Source organism: Lissotriton vulgaris, chromosome 1_1, assembly GCF_964263255.1.
Source record: "Lissotriton vulgaris chromosome 1_1, aLisVul1.2, whole genome shotgun sequence".
Lineage (NCBI taxonomy): Eukaryota > Metazoa > Chordata > Amphibia > Caudata > Salamandridae > Lissotriton > Lissotriton vulgaris.
This window is the reverse complement of record NC_141685.1, coordinates 2,009,126,922-2,009,144,651: the sequence shown is the minus strand read 5'-3', so window position 1 is coordinate 2,009,144,651 and position 17,730 is coordinate 2,009,126,922. Positions and strand designations below refer to the sequence as shown.

The following is a 17,730-nucleotide window of genomic DNA, read 5'->3' as shown; positions in this document are numbered from 1 at the left end:
GCGTGCCAGACCCTTCATCCTCACTATTTTCAGCAGTGTGGTTATATAAATTTTTTAAATGGTTATGCCATTGCTCTTGCAGGATATTGGTGCCAATCTCTGGGGTGTTGGGGTCCTGGAAACATGGGTTATTTAGGATTTTCCAGAACTCTGTCAGATCCCTTCTCTCCGCTGCCTCCCTTAAATCCTCCCAAGCTTGAGATTGGAGGGAATATTTCCTATATTTAAGTGCCTTTTTATATGCAAGCCTACACTGTGCAATACGTGACTTGTCCCGGGGTAAGGTTTTCAGGCTAGATTTCAACTCTTTATGTGCCCGAGAGCAATCTTTATCGAACCATCTGGGGATGTCAAGTCAAGTCAAGTCAGAGAATTTATATAGCGCACTACCTACCCAGAGGGTCTCAAGGCGCTTAGAAAGGGGAGGAGGATTACTTGTCAAATATCCATGTTTTAAGTTGCTTTCTGAATGCTAGGTGGTTCTGGGTGAGGCGAAGGTACGCGGGGAGTGAGTTCCATGTTTTAGCAGCCAGGTAAGAGAAGGATCTGCCACCCATGGTGGTCTTGTTGATGCGAGGTATAGTGGCGAGGGCTTGGCTGGAAGAACGTAGTTGGCGGGAGGGGGTGTAGAAGGACAGTCGTGAGTTGAGGCATTCTGGTCCGATGTCGTAGAGTGATTTGTGTGCGTGGGTTAGCAGTCGGAAAGTGATTCTCTTATTGACGGGTAGCCAGTGGAGGTCTTTCAGGTGACCAGAGATGTGTTCGTTGCGCGGGATGTCTAATATGATCCTGGCTGAGGCGTTTTGGATTCGTTGGAGTTTCTTCTGGAGTTTAGCGGTAGTGCCTGCGTAGAGGGTGTTTCCGTAGTCCAGTCGGCTCGTGACTAGAGCATGGGTGACTGTTTTCCTTGTTTCGGTGGGGATCCAGCGAAATGTTTTCCTGAGCATGCGAAGAATGTTGAAGCAGGATGAGGATACGGCGCTGACTTGTCTGTTCATTGAAAGTGAAGAATCCAGGATCACGCCTAGGTTCCGTGCGTGGTCTGTCGGGATGGGTGCTTTTCCAAGGGCTTCCGGCCACCAAGAGTCGTCCCATGCAGAGGGGGATGTACCTAATATGAGGACTTCTGTTTTTTCTGAGTTCAGTTTCAAACAGCTTTGTTTCATCCATTCGGCAACTTCTTTCATTCCTTCGTGTAGGTTAGTTTTGGCGGTGCTGGGGTCATTGGTGAGAGAAAGGATTAGTTGAGCGTCATCCGCGTAAGAGATGATGTTGAGGTTGTGTTGGCGGGCGATGGCCGCGAGGGGGCTCATGTATACGTTGAAGAGGGTGGGGCTGAGTGAGGATCCTTGTGGTACGCCACAGATGACTTCAGTGGCCTCGGACTTGAATGGTGGGAGGCGGACTCTCTGGGTTCTTCCGGTGAGGAACGAGGTGATCCATTCAAGTGCTTTTCCTTGTATTCCGATGTTATTGAGGCGTTGTAACAGGGTGCTGTGGCAGACTGTGTCGAATGCTGCAGAGAGGTCGAGGAGGATGAGGGCGACTGTGTCTCCATTGTCCAGTAGAGTTCGAATGTCGTCTGTTGCTGCGATGAGGGCGGTCTCAGTGCTGTGTTTTGCTCGGAAGGCAGATTGTGAGGAGTCGAGGGATTTGTTGGCTTCGAGGAAAGCGGCGAGCTGGTTGTTGACGGCTTTCTCGATGACTTTGGCCGGGAATGGAAGGAGCGAAATGGGGCGGTAATTTTTGAGTTCGGTGGGGTCCGCTGTGGGTTTTTTCAGAAGGGCGGTGAGTTCAGCGTGTTTCCAGTCTTCCGGGAAGGTGGCGGAGTTGAAGGAGCAGTTGATGACGTCTCGGAGGTGCGGTGCTATGACGGAGTCTGCTTTGTTGAAGATGTGGTGAGGACATGGATCTGTGGGGGATCCTGAGTGGATGGAGTTCATCAGGCGGATGGTGTCCTCAGTGGAGATTGGGTTCCAGTTGTTAAGGGTGTTCACGGGGGGAGAGTGTTCAGCAGATGGTTGGGTGGGTTGGTCTCCGGGTTGGTTGTCGAAGCTGTTGTGGATGTCTGCAATCTTGTTGTGGAAAAATGAGGCTAGGGAGTCGCAGAGGGCTTGGGAGGGGGTGATGTCGTTGGAGTTGGCCGAGGGGTTGGAAAATTCCTTGACGATGTTGAAAAGTTCCTTGCTGTTGTGGGTGTTGTTGTCAAGTCGATCCTTGAATGCTGTTTTCTTGGCCTTTCGGATTCGTTGGTGGTGAGTGCGGGTGGCGTTTTTGAAGGCGTCCTTGGTGCTAGACAAACAACAGCAAAGGTGCACCACAAAAAATGAATCAGTTGGTATAAACGATATTAAAGTAACCATCAGAAGAAAATTCCTCAGAGATATTTAGAGTTCTTCTTTCAATCTTTATTTTTCAATCAGTATAAAAGCACAAACAGCCGACGCGTTTCGTCCCAACATGGGACTTCTTCAGGGCTTATGAATTGGTTGGACGTCGCATGTGGGAGTAAACTTGTGAAGCAGCGTGGTCCTGGGGTAACCTTCCAGGCTTGTGTGATCCTGTTCTCTATTATATTGCTCCGAGGCTGAGTATTTAATTAGGTTTCTAGGCTGAGTCTGAGAAAGAACTGGTTTGGGACTGGGGGTCCTATTCGTCCATTGGGAGAGGGAGTGGGCACTGTGTCCCAGTAGGCCGTTCTTAATATATCGGCCGGCACCCATCCACAGCCCTCGACCCGGAAGAACACCCGTGGCGACGGGTGTTCTTCCGGGTCGAGGGCTGTGGATGGGTGCCGGCCGATATATTAAGAACGGCCTACTGGGACACAGTGCCCACTCCCTCTCCCAATGGACGAATAGGACCCCCAGTCCCAAACCAGTTCTTTCTCAGACTCAGCCTAGAAACCTAATTAAATACTCAGCCTCGGAGCAATATAATAGAGAACAGGATCACACAAGCCTGGAAGGTTACCCCAGGACCACGCTGCTTCACAAGTTTACTCCCACATGCGACGTCCAACCAATTCATAAGCCCTGAAGAAGTCCCATGTTGGGACGAAACGCGTCGGCTGTTTGTGCTTTTATACTGATTGAAAAATAAAGATTGAAAGAAGAACTCTAAATATCTCTGAGGAATTTTCTTCTGATGGTTACTTTAATATCGTTTATACCAACTGATTCATTTTTTGTGGTGCACCTTTGCTGTTGTTTGTTTTGCATTGTAATTCCCTAGGGAATAGGCACGGTGTTGATGGGTGCCATTCAGTGTGCACACAACCCCTTCAATTAAACTTAAGGGCAAGGATAGCTCATGGGGGTAGAGTAGTCAGGTGCTTATCTCAGGTAGGGTCCATCATTTATTCAGTCGTCCTTGGTGCTAGAGGTTGGGTCTTTTTTCCAGGCCTTTTCAAGGGAGCGGCAGAGTTTCTTGGACTTCTTAAGATCATCGTTGAACCATGAGGCCTTCTTGTTGCCAGGTTTGCTTTGACGTTTTTTCAGTGGTGCTAAGGTGTCGGCGGTGTTGGATAACCATAGGGTGAGGTTAGCGGCGGCTTGGTTTGGGTTAGAAGAGTGGGCTGGGGTGTTTAGAAGGAGCGATGCGGAGATCTGGTCGGTGGTGATTTTGTTCCAGTTTCTTTGCAGAGTTGGTTGGAGGTGGTTGGTGGGTTTTGGCTTGTTGTAGGTGAAGTGAACGCAGCTGTGGTCAGTCCAGAGGAGGTCCGTAGTGTGGCTGAAGGAGACATGATTGCTGGAGGTGAAGATGGGGTCAAGTGTGTGACCTGCGATGTGGGTGGGGGAAGTGACTAGTTGTTTAAGTCCGAGGTTGGCGAGGTTGTCCAAGAGGGTGGAGGTGTTGCGGTCGTTGATCTTTTCAAGGTGAAAGTTGAGGTCTCCCAGAAGGATGTAGTCTTTGGAGGGGAGCGCGTGTGGAGTGACGATGGTGTTTGCACTCACTTGCTTAGTGGTCTTTAGTAGTCCGTCTATTAGGTGCGCCACTTTCTCAAATTATTTACCACAGCAGCGCCCTCCACAGATAGATCGAGACACACCTTAATCTCTTCTTTGCCTTTCTCCTTTAAAGACTTATAAAAGGTGTCCCCATCCACTTTCGACCATCTAAGTCATCTCCCCTGATTCGTTGTCCTCTCTATGCTATCTACCCCTACCCCTCTGCTAAAATTCTAATGGAGACTTCTTTCAACTCCAACACAAGGGGGTTATGGTCACTGAATATGCTCCATTCAATGTCTGCCCCTCTTATCCAGGCTTTAAATAGGCTGGAGACAACTATGTTGTCAATGAAGGATCAACACCCCCTGCCCTTAAATGTGGGGTTGATCTCATTTCTGCTTCCCATGACTACAAGATCAATGGTGTGAACAAGGGCATGGCCTTTCAAAAACCTACCCAAATCCGTCCCCTCAGAGGAATGTAAGAAGTGCGGGCCATCCTCCTCCGTACAGCGGGACCAATCTTCACTAACAGGTCTCAGGGTTGGGCACAGGTGGCAATTAAAATCGCCTGCTAGTACCACAAACGGAGCCACTGCGTTCTTCCATGAGGTAGTCTCAGCTTTTAAAAAGGTGTCCAATTCTCTTATTGTGGATCCCTTTCCATTAGCTCCCACTGCGTTATACAAATTAATCAGGATGATGTTTAACCCATTTGTGTGTAACCCGAGGGCATGCATATTATGTGACAACCAATTTAAGTTGGTCCACACTCCTTCCAATTGCAAGTCCACCTATGTGACCAATCCTCCCATGGCTCTCCCTGAGGGTGACTTTTGGGCAGGCACAAAAAACACTTATATCCAGCTAAATTAAAAGGGTTGCAGTCTATCGACCAGGTTTCCTGCAGATAGATTACCTGAAACCTAGTGATATACTGCTTCCAATCCTGATGATCAAATTTCGCTGGCAGACCCGCTATGTTCCATGATAGCAATTTTAACACCTCCTGTATTTGTGTCACTCTTACAGATGATGTAGCTGGGTTATTAACTTCTATACAATCACTATTCGGAACTTACTTGGGCCTGGAAGGGTTATATAAGTTCGCCAGTTGCTGAGGGTATAGCGGAGTATGATCCAACCCCATTGGTTCATCACGGAGGGCCTAACTAGTAAACCAACACTGGTCCCGCCCGAAGGCTCTGCGACTGTGCCTGAGGCCTCGGTCAGTGAAGGGTAATAAGGTGAACTTATGGACTGGGCGGTGTAAGGTGAGCAACCTTTTTCTCAACATTGATTCTTAAGGGAGGCTCTATCACTCTTTAATCAATCCAACTCCTCTAGGGACATTAGGGGATCGAATCTATTCTTCACACTTAATGTTCCTTGATTTCTGAGAAGGAGCATATGGGAAAGGACGACTACCCCCGTCCAAGTTACTATCATTTCTGCTACGCCAGGCGGGCTCCGAGCCGAGGCTGCGAGTTCCCCTTGGGTAAAAATAACTTAAAGGTAAAGTTCTAATGTTAGTGGGATAACTTGTCAAACCCCATCTTAATATTTGATCGACTACTCGGTGGTCCCTAAAATTTACCACCACGCAGTTGCCAGAGATGTCCTTGGGCGCATTCACCAACCAGCTCACCCTGCGGACCATCAAGATTTCCCCCTGTTTATTCCCTGTTAGCGGCCTGTTCTCATTTAGCCAGAACATGGTTTTGTTCTTAAGATCGTCATAGGCCTCTAATTGATCTGGCTTCAAATCCGGAACCCCCGTTAGTATAATTACGTATGGTGCTGCTTCGGGGGTAAGTTTATACAGGGTAGAGGATTGGTGGTTACTATGGGGGGTGACCCTTTTCGTTGGCACCGAGATGGAAGATCGGGTGAATACTGCCTATGAACAATGGCTCGAAGTATACCTTTTGTTGGACTGGGGATGACATCACCTGAACTCGCTGTCTGACCATTAGAAGCCCGGCTAGTATGTATTTGCTGAGGACCTGGGGTCTATAAAGGGCATGTAACGGTGGTAATTTGACCTTTTAAAAAGTTACTAGGTAATTCAACAGCCAGATTTATGGCATTAGCCTCCGCCACTATAACATAGTTGGAGGGGGCAATGTTGTACCAGCCCCCAGCCCCTTTGGTTTTACCAGAAATACAACCTTATCTAGCCTGCTGAGAATTAATTTCATTTGGGTGTTAATAAGCTGCTCAAAGTGAGTCTGCATGTCACTCATAATTTGAGCTACCCAGGTCGGGGGTACTTGTGAGAGCGGCTCATGCCCTGTGTGAGCCCCTGCAGCCGCATTGGTCTTTTCAATTGGGGCCTCGATGGTTTTACCCTTCTTCTGCCTTGGTTTCTTAGTGCTAATCTTCTTTTTCTTACTAGTTTTTCCCCTCTCCCCATAATTTGTGTCTCTGAATCAATAATGATCACAAACTGGGCACAGGGAATGTCAGTTAACTCAGCCTCAGGCGGAGTGTTTAATGGGGTTAGGGCAGCTTCTATCTCCAATTCTTGTAACGAGGGAGTAAGGTCAATTTGCGGGGTTAATGAGAGACGCGTCTCCGTGCGCTCAATTTCGTTAGCAACCGCCCCAATAGCTTTATGCAACATTCTATCGATTGCGGTTGGTTTATCAAGTGTGGGGAAAGGGGGGGGGAGGGGGGAGGGGGGGAGGGGATTCTCCTTGGTTTGCTAACCGGACAGGTATCTGGTGTTGTAAGCAGATTGTACTTGGCTGACCTTGTTTGTACCGCACTAGCCATCTAGCCGTTAAATGAATAAAAATGAATAAAAAGGGGGATGATCTAATGATTTCAAACAAAAAGCTAAGGTTCTGTTCCCTTAGTATTATGCCAGCCCCACGTATATTGATCATACGGTCCGGATATAGTCTTTGAGGGGAGAGGGAGGGGGTGCAGGCATCAAGTATTGGGGGGGGGGGATGACATCCCCCCCCCCAATCCTTGATGCCTGATCATCCCCCTTTTTATTCATTTTCCTCTTCACTTTCACTTGAGCACTAAATCTTTTGCACTATCTACTGCACCTGTCAGAATTCCCCAACAACTCTTTTTGTCTTTGTAAATATGTATATATGATTGTGAAATAAATTGTGAATTTATATTGCTACACGCAAACTCAGTGTCTTATAATCTGTTTTGGGTATCTAGGATATATACTGCAAACTCATTTGGCTTGTTGTTTTGTCTCTTTCTTTTTCAGGATTAAGTCATACAAAGAGTAAAAATTAATAATTCATGTACATGAGTTTGATAAATTGTGTCTAGGACTAATTATCTCTCTGCACAACGGACTGGTCCTCACCAAAGGGGGTCTTGGATGCCTTTAAATCCATTTCAGAAAAGGTTGCAAGGCTGTTATCTGCCCCAGCAAAAGGTCAAACCTGGGCAGGCCCCAGATGGTTTGATACCCACTGCTCCAAAGCAGCTAGGAAGCTTAGGGAAGCTTTGGCACTTAAACCAAGAATGCAAGCTGATGTCTCCGCTTGCCGTAGGGATTATAAGTTGGACCTTGCCGTGCGAAGGGGAACACTGAAGGACGAAGCATGGAGGGAGTTGTTGGATCCTGGCACTTTTAGAAACAGCTCTAAGTCTTGGAGTGTGGTAAATAAACCGCTGTTTGACCATGACCATGAAGGGGCGGGGGGGTTTTGGGGGGCTCGATTTTCACATAACAGAGGAGGAGTGGGAATCACACTTTGAACTTATGTTTGAATGTCCGCCTGTGCAAAATCAAGGAACTCCTCATGGTACTCAAGAGGCAGCATTAAGATTTGGGAGGGGTGAGATCTTGGAAGGTATAACAGGCTTAACTACTGGAAAAGCACGTGGCCCTGACGGGATCCCCCAGATCTTTTTAAGTCAGACCCCTCCATCTGGGCGCCGATACTGGAGTCCGTTTTTAACGCAGCGGCACAGTACGGATGCCCTCAGTCTTGGGCAACCTCCACCATAGTTCCTATTTTTTAAAAAGGCGATAGAGGCAGCCCCAACTGCTATAGACCCATTTCTCTTATTGATTCAGTGGTAAAAGTGGTGGGTAGGTTCCTCCTTCAAAGACGATCATCCTGGGCAGAGGACAATAGGATACTGTCGGAAGCTCAGTACGTGTTTCGACAGGGACGGTCTACAGTTGCCCAGTGTCTTAATCTTTTTTTGATACTGAGCACATATATCGTCTCTCGCCCTGTGACCATTCACCTTGCCTTCATGGATCTGTCATCGGCTTTTGATTGCGTCAATAGGAATAAGCTCTGGCAGTCCATGAGGGCAATGGGTGTGGAGACCAGTATTGTAATTTTTTTTAGAGGACTTACACAAGTAAACAAAAGCCAATGTTAGGTTCTCACAAGACCTGCGTGTTACGAGGGATTTTAACATTAAGAAGAGAGTCAGGCAAGGCTGTATACTAGCTCCCTTTTTATTTAATTTTTATATTAGTGAATTGGATAGCATCTTACAGGCATCTGGGGCTGACAGTCCTAGGGTAGGAAGGCAAGGGATCCCCGTCCTGTTATATGCGGATGATGCCGTCCTCATATCCAGGACAGAAAAGGGTTTACAAACACTTTTAACCGCCTTTATGTCAGATAGGGATCTGGCAATTAACAACACAACATCTTACGCTATGCAAAAGGGGCAGCTGGTAAAGAAGAATTTTCAATTCAGAGTGGGAGACTCCAAAATTCCCCACACAAACGTGTTTTCATACTTAGGGGTTCTCTTCGGCAACAAGCTCAACTGGGGTCCACTACTATGGATAAAAAGGGGATGTTCACAGGGTGAATGCAGCGATTTTCAATTTTGCTTCCAAATTAGGGAAGAAACCCACTGGAGCTATGCTGCAAGTGTACCAGGCTAAAAACCTGGCTATTGCTTCATATGGCAGCGAAATTTGGGGATACAACATGGGAGAATCCCTTCAAATAACGGAAAATGACTTCTTGTCTGTTCCACGTGGTACGTCCAATTTAGCGGTCCTTTTTTGTGCTGTAGACCATGTATTGGGTGTTTGTAAATATTTCCACATAGATTCTTTGCAGTGGCAACTACAAATAGACACTTAACAGGGGAGGACTAAGTGAATGCTAAATCAACATAAGTTTCATTGTCATATAAAACATGGCTATTCACACAGTTAAACTGGTTGACGAGCCAAGGGGTCTGATGTACGAGCTAGCACATGCAAACACATGCATGCACAAATATGCAGTGTTTATTCGTGTCGCTTGCAACCTACATACCCTATGCAGAAACATGATTATTTATTTCCTGAACTGGCGCTACATGCTTTGGCACATAAAAGCCAGACAACTGGCTTGGCTTATTCATATTTTTTTTTACGTGGCAGAAATATGAACTCAGGTCATGTTATGCAGTGATATGGGGTGTCGAAGGCCATGCAGGAAAGGGCATGCCCCTGAGCCGAGCCAGAGACAATGATTTTGACTAATACCACTTTTGTACTAGTAAGGAAGAGAGTCTCTCTAACATCGGGGATCTAAAGAATCTAGAACATTCTTGAAAAATACTTTACATCTACAATAGCCTTTTACATTGTTACACTGCTCATATCAATTTCCATCAAGAAAAGGGCAAAGAAAATCTAATACACTACAACGTTTAGCTTCCTAGTAACAGTGATCTTCAATAACAAACCCCACATGAAAAAATTCACCATTCAACTTACTCTCAGGAGCTTTATCCAAAGTGTACCAGAGTTTGAAGCGCTGGGAGTGTTGGGCCTGAATTTCCTCCAGCTCATCCCGCAGGAGAATATCGTTTTCAGTCTGTAGAATTTAAGGAAAAAAGATGGACTGTAGCAATACAGACAGAGACTAACTGCTGACATTTTTATACCTGCTGGTGTGCCAGCATGTGTCTACTAGGTTATTCATGTGTATCTTTATTATTTAATCATCAGAGAACAGACTCTCCATGCTTCTCAAATTTGCAAGTGCATTCCAAGTATAAAACCACTTGAGAATATGGTTGAATGTGATCTCAAAGAAAAACTATTTCATGGACTACCATTCATGAGAAACCATTTCACCTAAACTGTTTGATGGGAAACAAATGAATGGCATTTTTCATTTCAGAAACCATTTCATAGAATGTCTTCTTTTGGAAATTGGCTTTTGCATGCTTATTTTTTTTAAGGTGCAACTGAAATGACTGCAAGTCTTATTTTCAGAAACATTTTTGCCGTAGGTATTTATTTTATTGATTTACTTCAGGTGGAATTATTTCAGATTTATATGTTTTACACTGTCAAACTATTACGTTGAATGCTTTGAATTCACGTATCCCCACCACCCTTAAAACACCATCCATCCCTGAACCCCACACAACCCATAAACACCATCCAACCCAGCCCTCTAAAAAACCCTCATTACACAAACTCAATCTGTCCCTGAGCCCTAAAAGCCCTTTCTACCCCTAAATTCCCCTCAATGCTGAACCCTAAAGCCCATCACTACACCTAAAATACACACATCACTCACCCCTAAACTCCTCCTATTCCTTAACCCCAAAACTCTTTCTGGCCATAAACTCCCCCCATACCGGACCCTTAAAAATTCCCAAAACCCCTAAACACAACCTCTCACTTCACCTCAAAAACCCTAAAATCCTTTCATCTGTGAACCCTAAAAACTCAACACCTGCAGACTCCACCCATCCCTGAAACCTACTAAATACCCCCCCACTAAACTAAACCCATCTCTAAACCTTAAAAATCCCTTTCTATGCCTGACCTTCACCCATCGCGACCTCTAATCACCCCTCATCTCCTCTAAGCATCACCCATCCCTGAATCCAAAAAGCCCTCACTACCTCTAAACTCCACCAAGGTTTGATGTAATTTTGGATTTTTCCTTAAAACTATCTCTTTTAAAACACTTCCTTTAATTTTTGATTAATTTGCATTTCCTTAAAATTGTGTTTTCATGATTTGGTTTCTTACAAAACGATTTCTCATTTTTTGATTTTCCTTTAATTCACAAAAATCACAATAAAATACTACCATTATAAATTCCTAGCTATACAGAGAAAAGAAATGCTATGAGAGGACATAAACAGGGCTCACGAGTATTTTCACATCCGATGTTGCACTCTTTACTTGAAGTAACAATACAAAAATATAACAACTCTGAAAAAGGGGTGTTCTGCACAAAAATAAATCTACTAAAAGTTGAGGAAACAATCGGAGGCAAGAAATCAAACGATATACGTGTTTAAATGTAAAATGCACTTAGCAGATCGTTACATCCTGGAACAGTACAGTAAAGTAAAATAATTAGTTTGAAGCGCATGGCTGAATTTTGTATGACTGGCTTTCTGAAGGTATTTTTAATCTTTCAAAGAAAGAGAAGACCATGGTTTTTCAAAAATAGCGTCTTGATGTTTTTCTGGTGATAGGTCCTCCACAAAACCAAAAGTATTTTTTTAACCTATAAAGTGCCTGAATAAATCCTATGTTCTCTTGTGACAACGTTGTTTTCACTCTTCTCCGACGGTGTATCATCTTTACAATAATGCTTTGCACTATATGCTTTTTCTTTCTGCTGTGGAATTTTCCCCTTATTCCATCGAAGCTTTGTGTAAGAGTTGCCATTTTATTTTTTATATTCTAGAGACAACATCATATCTCTTGCACAAATAGAATAAGGGATAGTCATATCGCCCGACTGACATACATTTAGGAGTATTGACTGCAAGGAAAGATCTCAGCCAAAAAACAAAATTAATGTTTGGGATAGAAGCTAAATGCGCTTCCCTTTATGGATTGAACAAATCCTTCCGATGAACTTACAGGCCAACTCAGACCTGGTTTATTCCATACAGAAGCATAGGTATAATGGGGCACCATTTGATGCAAAGGGATTATGTTACTTACCCTCTAAGAATCTGTTCATGGAATGCAGTGCAGTAGATTCACATGCATTGCAAAATGCTGCCATCTAGTGTTGGATCCGGATGTGTGCATGTTGTTTTTCTTTAAAAAAAGTCTTTTGAGCACGAGTTGAGCAGCTCCTCCTCTTGGCGATAATGCGCATGAGCATCAGCTCCATTGTTAGATTGTTTACCCACAAGTGGATGAGAATGGAGAGTAACGGGGGGCGTGGCCAGCAGCATGGCCGGTTAGGAAGTCCCTTGCCGGAGCTCCTGTCGAGCTGCACCCAGATCCGCCGTAAAAATATCCCCCCCGGGGCACAAAACTTACCAGCGGGAGCCGCAACGTCCTGGGAGCTGGCGAGGGTGCTTCCACTGAAGAAACTGTGCGGGGGCGTGCAGAAAAAATAGACCGGATCGCCGACTCGGTGCGACCCTGTGTGGCCAAGATGGCGGCCGCAGCGCCCGGCACTCGTCGGAGCTCCTAGAAGCCCGCCCGGGACCCAGCAGTGCCAAAACCCGCCGCCTGGAGCGTCATCGCGAAGGAGCCTGTCCGCGGTGTTGGGAGCCTGGAGCCCGGAGGGGAGGAAAGCGACACACCGGAGACCGGCCGCCTTTACCAAGATGGCGGCCGGCGCAAACTTGAGCCGGTAAGAGGGAACCAAGGGCCGTCACCAACATCCCCCCTGCCGTGCGATCAACAGACTGAGGGGTCGGAGAGCGAGAGACATTGGTGTAGCGGGGGCCCCTTGGAGAAGACCCTGATGCCTTCACCAGCATGGTGGCGGTGCTAGAAGGGCGCCTGAAGGGGCCGAAAGCCTTGAGGGCACCTGGAGACTGGTGAAAGGTGGGGCCCAGCGGTGAGGGACCTGAGCTCGCCCCCCCCCCCCCACCTCCCTCTAGAGAGCTGATCACTCGAACCCACTATCAACCGGCCGTTTGGGGAGAGACCCGGAGGGCCAGAAGCAGAGGCTGGTGAGAGCATCCTGGGTGTCTGGCGGCGCTGAACCCCTCTTTGGCTGGATGGAAAGTGCCAAGGGGTCGCTCTCGCTCCGTGACCACCTGTCCCCTGCGGGGAAACACAAGTGCGGGCACCGAGGGCTGTGAAGGCGACAGGTGCATAAAGAGGAGGCCTCGATCACTGCCAGCGGAGGGGAAGTCAACACGAGAGGCTGGGGGTGTACAAAACTCACGGTATACCAGCACTAGGAGAGAGGGGGGACCCCCTCCCCAGCTCGGCCCTGCCATAAGACCGGCCAGAAGTCTGAGGCCTGTGATCTGCTACGGGGATCCTCCCCTGAGGAGTGGACAGCCATGGGGAAAAGAGACACGATACCAAAAACTACGAGACAAGGGCCCATGGACAACTTTGCGGCGCCAAGACACACGGCGGAGCCTCAGTCTGTGGCATCCGGGGTGCGGACAGACACGGCCTTGTTGATGGAGGCTATCCAGGCGTCCAGAACGGACATTCAGGAGTCTCGGGTGGCCCTGGAGGTTAAGATTGGGGAAGTGGGCTCCAAGGTAACACTGCTGCAGCAAGACTTTCAGAAATTGTCCGATAGGGTGACGGTGACCGAAACAAGGATCAGCGAAAATGACGACTCGATATCCGCCCTGAAGAGTGATATGGCGGAGTTGCAGGCATCGTACCGCCAACTGCTGTGGAAGGTGGACGATGCTGAAAATAGATCGAGACGCAACAACCTTCGTTTCGTGGGATTTAGAGAGGGAATTGAGGGGACGAACATGTCCTCATTCCTCCACAACTGGTTGAAGACCACCTTCCCGGCAGCACAGTTCTCCCCTTGTTTTATCATTGAAAGAGCGCACAGGGCCCTCCTGGCTAAACCTCCGGAAGGGGCGAGACCGAGGCCGGTCATAGCGCGCTTCTTGAACTTTGCGGATAGAGACCTGATCTTGAGAGAGGCCAGAAAAATGGGGGAGATCCGTACGGAGAATGCGACCATAATGATATTCCCGGACTACAGCCAGGAAGTTTCAAAACTGCGCCGCTCGTTCGACTCAGTGAAGGCAAAGCTGAGGACCTTGAACATCACATACATGCTCCTTTTCCCCGCTAAGCTCAAGGTGCTATACAAAGACAAGTCCATCTTTTTCTCTCACCCGGAGGAAGCGTGGCAGTGGCTTGAGGAACGCCCTATACTGAACAGCAGGGAGGTTGTGGGGCGAGAAGTGCTGGATAGATCGAAGCGGGAACGGTCTCATTGGGAGATGCCGAAGCCACAGAGACGGAAATCGCGAAGGGTGAGGAAGCAGACACCGGCAACGCCGTGCCATGGCGTGGGTGACAAGAGAAGAGGTAGATCGGCTTCACCAGGAAACGGATCCGTGGCGGGCTCCAGGTTCAGTTGCCTGCGGAATGAAATCCGTTCAGAAGGAGACGACGAGGAGGGATCGGAGGGCCGCGTATCTGGAGGAGAGGAAGAGGAAGGAGGGGGGGGGGGGACTCTGTCCACCCACTAGTCGAGGAATTTCGACATTTGGAGCAAGATTCTTCAGGGCAGTCCAGCGCTCCCGCAATAGACACACAAGACTCACACTCATGAACGATGGTGCTCTGGGACTTTGGAGATGGCAGCTCGACATATGGGAGCACCCAAGTTGACACGCCCTTCTCTGTTCTTTAAGTTTTTTCTGTTCTTTGGTTTGTGAAGGGAGGGATGCGTGGGAGGGCGACAGGCCTTCTCCCGCGGATAGTTTGGTCCTACGTTAGGATGCGACTGGAAGGGGAGGGAGGTTTTTCGAACTCTCTCAAGTTGGGGATCGGGAGGGTTAGGTGGAGGAGGAGGGTAACAGCTGGGAAGTCGCAGCAGCACACTTTGATACACTGTACCGCACATCCATCGCAGGGACACACCATGAAAGAGGGTCACTTTACACAATGGCAAGTACATTAGCCGTACCGCAACAGGGTGACAAGGGAGTCACTATCTTAACCTGGAATGTGAATGGCCTGGGGTCGAAAATTAAGAGGGGACTGGTGAATGCTTACCTCAAGAGAGTAGCACCGGATATCATTTTATTACAAGAGACACATCTTAGAGGTACTAAATGTGCGTTTATAGCGAGAGGCCGCCACACGGTCCTGGCGCATGCAGGGTACACGCCAGACTCCAGAGGGGTGGCGATACTAATTAAAAAAACATCCCCGTTTTGCATTACGCGCACATGGCTAGACCCCCAGGGGACGTATGTGGGAGTGCAAGGGACATGGAAAAGACGCAGGTACACTATAATTTCGGTCTATGCTCCGCCGAAACTCCAGGCACGCACTCTTAAAGCAATCACTGCCATTCTCCTGGACACAGCGGATACATCCACATAGTGGGTGGCGACTTTAATGACGGGATGTGTCAAGTGCAGGACCGTACAGGGACAGCGCGTAGAGGGGGGACACAAACAGCTTTGGCACAACAGATGACTGACATAGGACTCACCGACGTTTGGAGGTGGCTCCACCCTACGCAGACAGCTTACTCTTTCTACTCAGGGGCACATAGGGTCTTTTCGAGGTTTGACTATATATTCACATCGAGACAGTACCTAACAGCGGATGACGTGGCGGAATACAAAGCGAGGGGGATCTCGGACCACTCTCCCTTATATGTACAGATGGGACGGGTGCGGGGGAGGGGGAGAGCTGAATGGCGTTTAGCGGCGGGGACCTTCAAACGCCGGAGACACTACGTGGCATCAGAGCTGACATTAAGGTGTATGTGGCCGAGAACGAAGGAACAGTCGACTCAGGGGTCACCTTCTGGGAGGCGATGAAAGCGGTCTTATAGGATAGAATACAGAGTAGGTTGGGGGAGGAACGACGAACAAAGCAGGCCGAGGTTGCGGGCCTGCAAACAACAATCTTGGCCTTAGAGGAGGAGTATCAAACACGAAAAGATGCAGGGACTCTCCGACAACTGCTAGATACCCAAAGGAGGTACAGGGAGGTGGTTTCAAACGAGGCACGTTTCTCTGGCAACCCTTCACCGTCTATATGACGTTGGGGATAAGTCCGGCAAGCTCCTGGCTTGGCTCAGCAGAAAGGAGCAGGCGGCAAGGTGGGTAGAACAGATCAAGTCGGCGGAGGGTAGACAGGTCCACACAGATGAGGCAATAGCAGATGTGTTCGCGTCGCACTATGAGCACTTCTATGAGGCTAAAGACCTGGGGACTAGTGAGGACGCGCTGCAATACATAGGACTCACGGAGGTACCCTCGCTGTCCTCCGAATCGTGCACAGCCCTGGAGGCAGAGGTAACACTAGAGGACATATCTGACGCCATCGCCAAACTGAAACCGGGTAAGACACCAGGGCCGAATGGATTTCCAGCGGAATTTTTTAAGCGGACAACTGATCTCTTGACACGACACCTTAAGGCCCTCTTCACGGAAGCATATCAGGTGGGGAGCTTGCCACCGGTCCTCGCCCTGGCTACGATCGTCCTGATCTATAAGGAGGGCAAGCCAAAAGACGAATGTGCCTCATACCGTCCCATCTCCCTCCTTAATATGGAGGTGAAGATTATAGCGACTATCCTAGCAAATCGCTTGAGGTCGGTTATTCCAGAGCTCATACACATGAACCAGTCGGGGTTTCTGCCGGATAGGGCAACCAAGTTAAACCTCCGACGCACACACAACTGGTTGCAAGAAGTCAAGGGAAGGAGTGAGCCTCATTGGTTTCTTTCCCTCGACGCGGAGAAGGCATTCGACGCGGAGAAGGCATTCGACGCGGTACACTGGCCATTTCTGATGGCGGCGCTCCAGAGATTTGGCCTCGGCCCGAAATTCCAGAGGTGGGTTCAGCTTCTTTACACGGCACTGAGAGCGCGGGTTTGGGTAAATGGGAGGTTGTCCCACGAATTCCGAATCGAAAGGGGTATGCGCCAGGGTTGCCCTCTATCCCCCCTTCTATTCACACCAACCATCGAAATTTTGGCGGCAAAGATAAGACAGAATCCAGAGATTTGGGGCTTCTCCCGGGAAATCTCAGCCTCCGCACAAGAAAAAATATCACTATACGCTGATGATGTGTTACTGTTCATTACTAAACCTGAAACTACGGTCCCGGAACGGTTTAGGGAGTTAGATGGCTATGGCGCAAGGGCGGGTCATACCATAAACTGGCACAAGTCGGTCCTCTATGATCCACAGGGAATGGACCGAGGGGGGAACCTACCCGAGAAACTGGTAAATACCTCGGAAGGATTTCAGTACCTGGGTATTTACATTACCCTAGATGGGAAACTTTCATTCAGTAAGAATATAGAGCGGGTAATGGATGGCGCGGTGGCGGATATGTCCAGGTGGAGGCAACTGCCGCTCACCCTATTGGGTCGGGCGGCGATGTACAAAATGATTGTCCTCTCTAAGTTCCTATATGCGCTCCAAAACTAATACTACCCGCTCCCAGGCCAAGACGATACCCAAAATTCACGTGGACCTTCTTACTTTTCTGTGGCTGGGGAAGCAGCCGCGAGTAGCCCTGTCGACGCTCCAACGCCACCAATATAGTGGGGGGATTTCGCTCCCCAACCTAGAGGCCTACTACTGGGCAGAACACCTAACACCAATAAATGATTGGATGCACGCCCCGCTGGACCACCCGACCTATGCGTTGGAAAGGTTCAAAATGTCCACCAAAAATCTATTGTACTATCTCTACGGGGGTGTGGTGCGGGTACCGCTTCTACCGGCAACGGTGATCACACTGAATGCCTGGACCAAGGCCGCAAGGCGAATGGGGTGGGACAGGAGACCTACCCGACAGACGCCGCTATGGCACTGTCAATGGTTAAAAGAACTCGGTAAGCTGCGCGGCTTCAGAA

At 48.3% G+C, this 17,730-nt stretch overlaps 1 protein-coding gene across 1 annotated transcript in view; it reads right to left on the bottom strand.

Annotated features, from left to right (window-relative positions):
- Positions 1-17,730, bottom strand: part of LOC147751532 (NADH-cytochrome b5 reductase 3-like) — a 182,354-nt gene that overhangs the window by 15,999 nt on the left and 148,625 nt on the right. The window contains exon 8 of the mRNA XM_086920019.1: positions 9,678-9,777. Within this exon, the coding sequence (XP_086776145.1) occupies positions 9,678-9,777 (100 nt within the window). The remainder of the gene's footprint in view (positions 1-9,677; positions 9,778-17,730) is intronic.